Below are 12,606 nucleotides of genomic sequence, written 5' to 3' on the forward strand. Positions count from 1 at the left end.
AGGTAAAGGTGAAGGTAAAGGTAAAGGTAAAGGTAAAGGTAAAGGTAAAGGTAAAGGTAAAGGTAAAGGTAAAGGTAAAGGTAAAGGTAAAGGTAAAGGTAAAGGTAAAGGTAAAGGTAAAGGTAAAGGTAAAGGTAAAGGTAAAGGTAAAGATAAAGGTAAAAAGGTATAGGTAAAGGTAAATGTAAAGGTAAAGGCAAAGGTAAAGGCAAAGGTAAAGGTAAAGGTAAAGGTAAAGGTAAAGGTAAAGGTAAAGGTAAAGGTAAAGGTAAAGGTAAAGATAAAGGTAAAGGTAAAGGTAAAGGTAAAGGTAAAGGTAAAGGTAAAGGTAAAGGTAAAGGTAAAGGTAAAGGTAAAGGTAAAGGTAAAGGTAAAGGTAAAGGTAAAGGTAAAGGTAAAGGTAAAGGTAAAGGTAAAGGTAAAGGTAAAGGTAAAGGTAAAGGTAAAGGTAAAGGTAAAGGTAAAGGTAAAGATAAAGGTAAAAAGGTATAGGTAAAGGTAAATGTAAAGGTAAAGGCAAAGGTAAAGGCAAAGGTAAAGGTAAAGGTAAAGGTAAAGGTAAAGGTAAAGGTAAAGGTAAAAGTAAAAGTAAAGGTAAAGCTGAAGTTAAAGGTAAAGATAAAGGTAAAAAGGTATAGGTAAAGGTAAATGTAAAGGTAAAGGCAAAGGTAAAGGTAAAGGTAAAGGTAAAGGTAAAGGTAAAGGTAAAGGTAAAGGTAAAGGTAAAGGTAAAGGTAAAGGTAAAGGTAAATGTAAAGGTAAAGGTAAAGGTAAAGGTAAAGGTAAAGGTAAAGGTAAAGGTAAAGGTAAAGGTAAAGGTAAAGGTAAAGGTAAAGGTAAAGGTAAAGGTAAAGGTAAAGGTAAAGGTAAAGGTAAAGGTAAAGGTAAAGGTAAAGGTAAAGGTAAAGGTAAAGGTAAAGATAAAGGTAAAAAGGTATAGGTAAAGGTAAATGTAAAGGTAAAGGCAAAGGTAAAGGCAAAGGTAAAGGTAAAGGTCTTTACCTTTACCTTTACCTTTGCCTTTACCTTTGCCTTTACCTTTACATTTACCTTTACCTATACCTTTTTACCTTTATCTTTACCTTTACCTTTACCTTTACCTTTACCTTTACCTTTACCTTTACCTTTACCTTTACCTTTACCTTTACCTTTGTAAAGGTAAAGGTAAAGGTAAAGGTAAAGGTAAAGGTAAAGGTAAAGGTAAAGGTAAAGATAAAGGTAAAGGTAAAGGTAAAGGTAAAGGTAAAGGTAAAGGTAAAGGTAAAGGTAAAGGTAAATGTAAAGGTAAAGGTAAAGGTAAAGGTAAAGGTAAAGGTAAAGCTAAAGGTAAAGGTAAAGGTAAAGATAAAGGTAAAAAGGTATAGGTAAAGGTAAATGTAAAGGTAAAGGCAAAGGTAAAGGCAAAGGTAAAGGTAAAGGTAAAGGTAAAGGTAAAGGTAAAGGTAAAGGTCAAGGTAAAAGTAAAAGTAAAGGTAAAGCTGAAGGTAAAGGTAAAGATAAAGGTATAGGTAAAGGTGAAGGTAAAGGTAAAGGTAAAGGTAAAGGTAAAGGTAAAGGTAAAGGTAAAGGTAAAGGTAAAGGTAAAGGTAAAGGTAAAGGTAAAGGTAAAGGTAAAGGTAAAGGTAAAGGTAAAGGTAAAGGTAAAGGTAAAGGTAAAGGTAAAGGTAAAGGTAAAGGTAAAGGTAAAGGTAAAGGTAAAGGTAAAGGTAAAGGTAAAGGGAAGGGTAAAGGTAAAGGTAAAGGTAAGGGTAAAGGTAAGGAAAGGTAAAGGTAAATATAAAGGCACAGCTAAAAGTAAAGTTAAAGGTAAAGGTAAAGGGAAAAGGAAAGGTAAAGGTAAAAGTAAAGGTAAAGATCAAGGTAAAGATAAAGATAAAGATAAAAATAAAGACAAAGATATAGACAAATATAGAGATAAGGGTAAAGTTAAAGGTAAAGTTAAATATAAACGTAAAGGTAGAGGTAAAAGAAAAGGTAAAGGTAAATGTAAAAGTAGAGGTAAAGGTAAAGGTAAAGGTAAAGGTAAAGATAAAGGTAAAGGTAAACGTAAAGGTAAAGGTAAAGGTTAAGGCAAAGCGTCATCATAAAGCATCTATTACAAACACATTTGGTAATTGAAGATTAAGTTTGAGACATAGTTATCTGCAAGGCACATCCATATTCCCTTCTCATAGTTTAAAGCCTCATCATTTCATGTACCCTGTTGTGCAAGGTTGCAAGGTACACATTTCTACAAGCACTTTCCATGGTCCTATTAAAATACGCATTATCCATCTTCTTCATTGCTTATTTTAAAGCATTTAGTGTACAATGTGGGGGATGCTGAGAAAAAGCAAACCCTCAAGACTGCAGTGTGTAGCCGGACGCCATTGCTGTAAGGGCAAGGTTGTCATATTTCTGAAGGTCTTGATTGAGTAAAATTAAATTTGCCAAAAAACATTCAATACAATTGTGAGATTGAATTCTTCGGCATTTTTATTCAAACATTCAACTACACCATTAGATATTTTGTTGATTTTTCATCTTTTCTATCGCAATGTAACTATCTATATTCACGTTTATAAAAGTGTATTGAATTTGGTATATTTCGAACATTCAGTCAAGTAAACGCAAACACACATACATACGTACGTAGAGCAAACAAACGTACATCAGAGCAAATCTAACAATGATTGCACTCTTTCTCTGTTTATAAGTCATGCTTAATCTCTTCTAATTGAAATGCATCCATTTTTGTTCAGTTGCCAGCACTTTTTTTAATGGATTTCATTTTATTTTGAAATTTTTGTTTTTTACCTCCTTTTCATTTTTCATATTTCATTACTAACGTTATTCATTAATATATTAGTATGTGTTACATATATATGCAGTTTGTTTGTATGGCTATTGCCTGTTTATATCAGTGGTGCACTATAGAGCTTCGTAAAGCTTCGGAAAACTATGCAGCGTTTATCTACATATCGTGTGAGCGCAGCGACAGAGATTCAGTAAAGCAAGCAGTCAATCAGGTTTCGCTTGTACTTCAAGCACTAAACATTTTATGCGCAAATTCTGTGCTCAAAAATTCTCGATATAAACTTATACTAGTACAAACAAGTAAGGAAGGTTAAGTTCGGGTGTAACCGAACATTACATACTCAGTTGAGAGCTATGGTGACAACATAAGGGAAAATAACCATGTAGGAAAATGAACCGAGGGAAACCCTGGAATATGTTTGTATGACATGTGTATCAAATGAAAGGCATTAAAGAGCATTTTATGAGGGAGTGGGCCATAGTTCTATAGGTGGACGCCATTTAGGGATATAGCCATAAAGTTGGATCAGGGTTGACTCTAGAATGCGTTTGTACGATATGGGTATCAAATGAAAGGTGTTAATGAGTATTTTGAAAGGGAGTAATCCTTAGTTCCATAGGTGGACGCCGTTTCGAGATATCGCCACAAAGGTGGACCAGGGGTGACTCTAGAATGTGTTTGTACGATATGGGTATCAAATTATAGGTATTAATGAGGGCTTTAAAAGGGAGTGGTGCTTGTTGTATAGGTGGACGCCTTTTCGAGATATCGCCATAAAGGTGGACCAGGGGTGACTCTAGAATGCGTTTGTACGATATGGGTATCAAATGAAAGGTTTTAATGAGTATTTTAAAAGGGAGTAATCCTTAGTTCCATAGGTGGACGCCGTTTCGAGATATCGCCATAAAGGTGGATCAGGGGTGACCCTAGAATTTGTTTGTTCAATATGGGCATCAAACGAATGGTGTTAATAAGTATTTTAAAAGGGAGTGGGCCTTAGTTCTATAGGTGGATGCCCTTTCGAAATATCGCCATAAAGGTGGACCAGGGGTGACTCTAGAATGTGTTTATACGATATGGGTATCAAATTAAAGGTATTAATGAGGGTTTTAAAAGGGAGTGATGGTTGTTGTATAGGTGGTCGCCTTTTCGAGATATCGCCATAAAGGTGGACCAGGGGTGACTCTAGAATGCGTTTGTACGATATGGGTATCAAATGAAAGGGGTTAATGAGTATTTTAAAAGGGAGTAATCCTTAGTTCCATAGGTGGACGTCGTTTCGAGATATCGCCATTAAGGTGGACCAGGGGTGACCCTAGAATTTGTTTGTACAATATGGGAATCAAATGAAAGGTGTTAATGAGTATTTTGAAAGGGCGTGGGACTTAGTTCTATAGGTGGACGCCTTTTCGAGATATCGCCATAAAGGTGGACCAGGGGTGACTCTAGAATAAGTTTGTACGATATGGGTATCAAATTAAAGGTATTAATGAGAGTTTTAAAAGGGAGTGGTGGTAGTTGTATATGTGAAGGCATTTTCCAGATATCGACCAAAATGTGGACCAGGGTGACCCAGAACATCATCTGTTGGATACCGCTAATTTATTTATATATGTTGTACCTGCCAAGATTTTAAGGGTTTTTTATTTCGCCCTGCAGAACTTTTTCATTTTCTTCTACTTAATATGGTAGGTGTCACAACCATTTTATAAAGTTTTTTCTAAAGTTATATTTCGCGTCGATAAAATAATCCAATTACCTTACCATGTTTCATCCCTTTTTTCGTATTTGGTATAGAATTATGGCATTTTTTTCATTTTTCGTAATTTTCGATATCGAAAAAGTGGGCGTGGTCATAGTCGGATTTCGTTCATTTTTCATACCAAGATAAAGTGAGTTCAAGTAAGCATGTGAACTAAGTTCATTAAAGATATGCCGATTTTTGCTCAAGTTATCGTGTTAACGGCCATGCGGAAGGACAGACGGATGACTGTGTATAAAAACGGGGCGTGGCATCAACGGATTTCGCCCATTTTCACAGAAAACAGTTAACGTCATAAAATCTATGCCCCTACCAAATTTCAAAAGGATTGGTTAATTTTTGTTCGACTTATGGCATTAAAAGTATCCTAGACAAATTAAATGAAAAAGGGCGGAGCCACGCCCATTTTGAAATTTTCTTTTATTTCTGTATTTTGTTGCACCACATCATTACTGGAGTTGAATGTTGACATAATTTACTTATATACTGTAAAGATATTAAATTTTTTGTTAAAATTTTACTTTAAAAAAATTTTTTTTTTAAAAGTAGGCGTGGTCCTTCTCCGATTTTGCTAATTTTTATTAAGCGTACATATAGTAATAGCAGTAACGTTCCTGCCAAAGTTCATCATGATATCTTCAACGACTGCCAAATTACAGCTTGCAAAACTTCTAAATTACCTTCTTTTAAAAGTGGGCAGTGCCACGCCCATTGTCCAAAATGTTACTAATTTTCTATTCTGCGTCATATGTTCAACTCATCTACCAAGTTTCGTTGCTTTTTCTGCCTTTTGTAATGAATTATCGCACTTTTTCGGTTTTTCGAAATTTTCGATATCGAAAAAGTGGGCGTGGTTATAGTCCGATATCGTTCATTTTAAATAGCGATCTGAGATGAGTGCTCAGGAATCCACATACCAAATTTCATCAAGATACCTCGAAATTTACTCAAGTTATCGTGTTAACGGACGGACGGACGGACGGACATGGCTCAATCAAATTTTTTTTCGATCCTGATTATTTTGATATATGGAAGTCTATATCAATCTCGATTACTTTATATATGTACAACCAACCGTTATCCAATCAAACTTAATATACTCTGTGAGCTCTGCTCAACTGAGTATAAAAATGCTTGCTCGTATTCGTTGTGTACCACTGGTTCGTATTGTTACGGTACAGTTTTGTGAAGGGCATACATAAATATATTTTGCAATTAAAATCAGATCAATCAGAAATGAGTGCAATCGATTTGCCATTTTCATATGCAACAAACGCAAAAAATGGCATAAATGCAACAAAAGTGAATAAATAGTAGAGTAGTGAAATGAAAAAAAAGAAAATAAAAATTATTTGTACATTACCGCCGACAGCCTTGAGCACTTAATGCTCACCGTAGCACAAAAGTATTTTATCATCGTAATCTAATGCCATTGTGCACTTGCTGAGTTTGCTAAAATGTTGCCATTCGCAATAAAGTGAAGGTAAATTATAATGAAAATGCAATTCATTAAGTTGATACAAAATTGATGGATGTGATGATGGTAGGCGCATGAATGTACGAATACGTTTATGTTAACGTTGCTAGTCATTTGTATCCAAATTTCAAAACGCTTTTAATATACCTTCAAAAATCTATTAAAGTAATAGCTAAGCCAATTACAAAATCTCAATGTTGCTTTATGGCGTTAAAGCCACTGTTCGCGCCCAAGAGGTAAGAAAACTCATCCTCCACGAGGATATATTTCCAATTATGACAAGGTTAGGATAAGAAACTTAGACCAGTAGTAAGAAAGGCATTCGATGATTACCTTAATAACAAAATTTGGCAGCCAAACGATACAAAAAAGCGGCATGATTAGCAAAGGTGGTGTGCAGGCAATCCTTCTGCTCCTCCATAGAAGGCACTCGCGAGTCATCGAGACTGTGTCAAATTCTGTTTCAAGATCATTACAATGATATTTCGTAAGTGAGGACGAGGTATATACGCACATGGCAGGGCACTCGCTGACCACCCTGAATGTGATTATTGACAGGAAAAAGATAATTGTCGCATTCAAAAGTTTCTTTCCATTTTAATCGCCTAGTCTCGATGGAGCCACCCCGGTATTGCTTCAAAAGCGAGGTGACCCAACGGTACTCTAGCTGAAAAGGGTACATTGAGCTAGCACCACTCTTGCCAATATTATAAAAAGCTGGAGGAACAAAAATTATCTTCTTACACAAGGCGGGCAGCAAACTCCAGAAAATGCCAAAGACTACAGGCCTATACAGGCATAAAATATTGGAAATTTATGCTTAAGTTACTGGAAGGCAGCCGCGGTGGTGTAGGTACTCGGCTCAAGTCCCGTGCAAAGCGACATCAAAAACTTAGAAACAATTGTTTCAATTGGAAAAAAGTTTTTCTAAGCAGGTTCGGCCCTCGAAAGTGATTTGGCAAAAATACTCCGAGTGTATTTCTTCCATGAAAAGCTTCATAAGGGCAACCGCGGAATTAGTCTGCTTTAGATCGCATATGAGGTTTTATCTAGCGTACTGTAATTTAAATTTTTTCGACTTCAAAACTTTTTTAAAGAATAGATGAAAAGTCCCTGTATAAGTTGCAAGGCTATGATAACTAATGTCAAGCAACGAGGGTTACTCCGTAAGAATTAGGAACATTTCTAGTCATTGAAGACTAAACAAGGTCTCGGAAAATTTGAATACTTATTGTACGATTAAACTCAAGTTGTCCACTCAATTGAGACTAAGAGATTTAGAAATATTAGGTCTTTGTTGATGCTGCAAGGTTGTGCCAGTTATTACTAAGATGTAATAAAAATAAAATACAAAAATTTTAAGCACTTCCTTTATATAAATGGACAAAAATCAGCGAAAAAAGTCTCCTTATATAAATACATATTCTTGCTAAACTTTGATTTTTAAATTTTGACATAGAAACTGCAAAAATATTTATGAGAAGTAAAAATACATAAGTGGAGCGCACATAACTTGGATTGGAAAATTGGTAGGAAAGGAGATATTATTACTCAATCAATTGCGCTCCACCTTTATATTTTTACTTCTCATAAATATTTTTGCAATTTCTATGTCAAAATTTAAAAATCAAAGTTTAGTAAGAATATGTCCCCATATAAGGAGACATTTTTAGCTGATTTTTGACCTTTTATATATAGGAAGTGCTCAAATTTTTTTATTTTATTTTTATTTTCTCCTTTCCTTCCATTTTCTCGGTGTCTTAACCTATCTGTTAAGTTTTACGCATGTAGCTCAATGAGAACTTACATAAAAATCAATCCCAAAATTCTCTCCGTTCCGTTTGATTTTTCTAAATATCTCAGCCCGTGCGCTCCTTATCGATACGTTTTGTATTGTGTCATCGGCTTTCATCGACCTCTAGCTCATCGAGAAGTTACTTAAAACCCGGTTTCAAATTTCCAAATTATTACCTACCTAACGGATTTTTTCCCCTTTTGTTCCTTTGTCACGGCGTATAAACCTGTCTCTGAGGTTTCATGTTTGTAACTCAATGAGAACTTACTTTAGTAGCGATCTCAAAACACCAAATTTCCAAATTCTTATCTAAATATTTCGATCCGTGCGCCACCCAACGGAATTTTTTTCTCCTTTTCATAAATTTTCTCGGCGACTTATCCTATCTGTGAAGTTTCATAATTGTAGCTCACTGGGAACTTACATAAAAATCAATCCAAAAATTCCCTCCGTTTCGTACGATTCCCGTGCGCCCCCTAGCTAACCTTTTTGCATGGTGTCATCGGCTACCATCGACCTCTGAATTAAGTTTGAAATTTCAAGTCTCTAGCTCATCGAGAAGTTACTTAAAAGCTGGTTCGAAAATTTTCAAATTCTTATCTAATTATTTCGATCCGTGCTCCACCTAACGGATTTTTTCCTTTTGTTGCATTGTCACGGTGTTTTAACCTATGTGTAGCTCAATGAGAAGTTACTTAATAATCGATTGCAAGATTTGTATGAAAAGCGGACAAACATACAACCAACCTTATATAAAGGAAGTCAAAAGAGACGTACTTTTCTAGGGAACTGCTCTAGGCTGTTTTTTCTTTTCCTTTTTTAGCAGTGTGACCTTTGTGGTAAATGAATGAAGATCTTGGTATGATAATGGATTCAAACTCTTCTTAAATCTTAAAAAGATTCTGCTGATAAATCCAAACATCGAATAGACTAAAGGCAGTGCAAGCAAAACGGCAAAACTTCAAAGGAAGTAGACTCCCTGAGGAAGATATTTATAATAACGAAACGTGTAGCAGGAAAATTTAAACTTAGTTTTTTGTCCTAAATTAAGCGGCTTTAACGCCGGTAAACTTTTGTAGAAAACAGTATGCATTGCCAATGATCGGCATGAGGTCGAGGATGCGAAGAGCTGTCATCTCTATAGGTACAGTGCAGACATCTACTTCCTATTGAAGTAATTGCGCTTAGCTGATATAAGGTAGCTTCCTAAGCTCATGCTCTTATCGTTGGAGACTGCATATGACGTATTGTATATCACACATGCGCTCCCTTTGCCGCCGGGGTAGCTTTCGAAGAGGTAATATCACTACTGCAACACAGAGAGGGTTCAAAGTTTCCATCTCAGGCGCAATTCAAAACCCATACCTTGAGCTTACCTCTTGACCGAAAATCATGTTGAAGATGTTTCCTGTTTGATTTGCAGGATAATGAGTTTACCCAATGCCCTGCAAGGATAGTTGCTCGGTTCTTTCATCAGTGAAGGTTGGCGTCTACTCCGTCTTCTGGCTGTCTTCTTCACTTCCTAGGATCTACCACTTTCTCTAGCAAAATATTTGTTTACACTCTTTGCTGTGGGTTTTATAGGAAGTTTGTATAGAAGTGTGATCTAGAGTGAATTGTATCTAATTAAGTGAAAAATTCACTAGCTTTCTGAAGTATGCTTACGTATCACTGGCTCAAATTAATTACCTTTTCGCAACTATCGCCAGTAGTTTTATTACACAATTTCAAGATCGAATAACATAACAGATGTTTATCGGTCAATCAGGAATGTCTTGAAACTTCCACAGCGCTATAAAAGTCAGCGAGAATCATGCTTATTTCAGTTTTTGTTCATCGCTAAAGCTAATCACAATGGCTACATATATTTCTCGGCTATTGTTCGTGATCTTTATCTTTGTTTTAAATAACTGCACAATGGCCTCTTTCAAGCATACAAGAAGAATGTTTGGTCCTCAAATTACGACAACAGCAACCATAACTGAGAGTAGTAAGGATTCCCACGAGAGTAATAATAATGGAGTTACTGAGACAAGTATTGTAGGAAAAGAAGCGAGTAATGAAAAAGATATTGCGGCGGATAATGCAAAAGCAAAAGACAGAAATGGTGAAGCAAATGTGGAAAGTAATGTAATGTATGAAGAGACAAATAATGAGGCAAAAGAAAGTAGTTATAAAGCAAATGAGAGAAATAACGAAGCTGAAAAGAACAGTAATGAGGTTAAAAAAATAAACAACGAGGCTTATGATAGCAATAATGAAACTAAAGGGAGCATTAATGAAGTTGATGAGAGCCATAAGAAATCTGATGAGAGCAATAATATACCTAAAGAGGGCAGCAATGGAGCTAAAGAGAGCAATAAGACAGACATTGAGAGCAAACAAGAGATTGTCGAAGAAAACAAGAAAGCAAGTGAGGGCAGCGAAATCATTAGCGAGAGTGATAATAAATCCAGTGGGGAGAGTACCAATGACACAAGAGAGAACGCTGGCAATGAGGCTGCGCGTGATGCGTTTTCAGGTGCACATAGACGTCCTGCATTCGACACAAAAAGTTCGACTATTTACACAAAAATTTCGACTGTAGACGAAGTGGGCAAACAAATTTTAGATGCAAATGCCGATGAACGTTATTGTTGTCCATGCGATAAATCTGCTTACGATTCTTTAAATGTAACTAAACGAAAGACAACAACTCATTCTGTAACATACAATAACAAAACCGTAGATGAGCATCTAGAACACCAAGAGAACACACATTACCAAAATTCGAAATATCATTTCACCTATGATGGCGCTGCTTCGAAATCAAGCTGCGCTGCTATTTACATAAATAATTTGAAATCGTCTTCAGCATACGAATATATAACGCTACCCGATAGGCCAAAATTCAAAGTACGTTGCATACCAGATGCACGTCCAGAATGCGCTTGGACTGTGATAATGGAACGTAAAACCGAAAATGATAATTTCAATTTAAATTGGAAGCAATATCGTAAAGGTTTTGGCGATCCGAGTATGGATGAAGCATTTTTTGTGGGACTTGAAAATGTATATGCACTAACACACTACGAGGATCTGCAAATACACTTTCATACACATTTCGAGAGTGAAGATTTGGAGAATGAGATTTATCAACATTTTATGCTAGATGATGAAAAAAGTGATTATGAGATAATTCGTTTGAATGCTGTATCAAATAATACGATGGTTAGGCGTTTGCGTCTAGGCTCAAGATTTACCACAAAAGATCATGATGGTGGTACTGGTTTTTCGAAATGTGCTAAACAGCTTGAAATGGGTTGGTGGTATACGCAACGCTGCATACAGTAAGTAAACTAAAATCAAAGTATTTTAACTACAAAATATGTCTTATTCATTGCTTTACGTTAATTTCAGTGCTTCATCAATGAGTAGCATACACGCCTATGTTAAATCGCCAACTACAATGGCCGTGCGTAACAACCATTGCGGGTAGAACTTTGTACCAAATATGTATTGACGTTCCAATATATGAACAATAAGTTACAAAAAAAAGAATTTTAAATAAAGAATAAATACCGGCGGCTAAATCAACTAAGCTTGTTCTTCTAACCATTTCATTGTACTTAGTCGTGGGTCTAACTTATTTCCTTTCAGCACTCACAATTTTCGAGAATCGGACCAATCTGACTCGATAACTGCCCAGTAGGCTGGAACGAGCCATTTGCTTTCTTTGATGAACTTAGGAGTGATCGTAAGATCCATGTTTGCAACATCTGGCAGACTTTTGAAAAACCGCGTGCTCAAAAATCTGAGTCGTCTTGTTTGTAGTCCTGGACATCCTCCATTTTTTGGAAGATAATCCAGAGGTGGTCGTATCCATTTTCTAACTTTTCCTAGCCATCTCATTTAGAAATTCATTCCCTTCAATCTAGCTGTAGGTTGGGACCCCGCAGAAGTAAAATTTAAGATGGACGCCAGTGAGGCTCAAAACCACCCCACGATATTCGACTTTATCACATTGGATTCTATTGCTGTAAAGCGGGCTGTCTTTCGAAAAAGATCGTTACATTGGTGTCTGCGTCCGTACAGTCCTGAGCAGTCTGGCATAAACCTCCGACTGAAAGAACCCGCATGAGTCCAGATGTCGGCACGCCATCTATGTAGAATTTAAAGTCCAAACCTCCGTCTAGGCATTCCTCTCTCGAAGGATGTCTTAGGCATGCCACTCTTTGCATCCACCCAACCCTCTGTTGAAAACTCGTTTTGTCTGGCCTCTTCCACCAGACAAAAGCTCAATACATCAGTATCGGTAGAAGGACTGTGTTGTACATCCAACGAATAATATGCTGTGACAATCCCTAGTCGCTACCGAAAGCCTTTGCAAGTGTCGTATGTTGCTTTATTTAGAGTCTAAAATCACGCTAATATATTTGGTTTCAGACAAGAGTTTTGTCTTTGTGCCGTTTAGCCTCAGTAAACTAAAGAAGGGAACAAGTTCCGCTTTTGAATCTAAATTTACATGTGATCAGAATCTCAAAGTCGTCGCTGTACGACTACCTTCATTCCCTCTTTCCTGAACATTTCCAGAACTTTAGCAAATACCAGATATTTAGAGAAGTAGTGATGGCACGTCCTCCTGCGGGGTGACTCTGGTAGTCATTTGATTTATTGAAAAAAAGTTGCGTTGACGACCATACTCCTAAGCATAGAACTGAGCCATTCAACTATAGGGCCTTAAGCTCCATGTCGTAAAATTGCCCTACTGATGTCCTCCCTTTTGAAAATGTTTT

At 36.5% G+C, this 12,606-nt stretch overlaps 2 protein-coding genes across 2 annotated transcripts in view; one reads left to right on the plus strand and one right to left on the minus strand.

Moving 5' to 3' along the window:
• The window catches only part of LOC137239342 (discoidin domain-containing receptor 2-like), a 500,380-nt gene that overhangs the window by 352,204 nt on the left and 135,570 nt on the right, over window positions 1-12,606 (minus strand). The gene's annotated exons all lie outside the window — the stretch shown is intronic.
• LOC137239343 (uncharacterized) lies at window positions 9,676-11,389 on the plus strand. Its single transcript, XM_067764530.1, has 2 exons — window positions 9,676-11,160; window positions 11,231-11,389. The coding sequence occupies exons 1-2, from the start codon at window positions 9,686-9,688 to the stop codon at window positions 11,307-11,309; spliced, it is 1,554 nt and encodes a 517-aa protein (XP_067620631.1). The 5' UTR covers window positions 9,676-9,685; the 3' UTR covers window positions 11,310-11,389.

This window comes from Eurosta solidaginis, chromosome 2, assembly GCF_040869045.1.
Source record: "Eurosta solidaginis isolate ZX-2024a chromosome 2, ASM4086904v1, whole genome shotgun sequence".
NCBI lineage: Eukaryota > Metazoa > Arthropoda > Insecta > Diptera > Tephritidae > Eurosta > Eurosta solidaginis.

Bases quoted from the DNA above. Each gene is read 5' to 3' on its own strand.
- LOC137239343 (XM_067764530.1), top strand. From the start codon at position 9,686: ATGGCTACATATATTTCTCGGCTATTGTTCGTGATCTTTATCTTTGTT. The intron at 11,161-11,230 runs GTAAGTAAACTA...CGTTAATTTCAG, and splicing joins TATACGCAACGCTGCATACA to TGCTTCATCAATGAGTAGCA.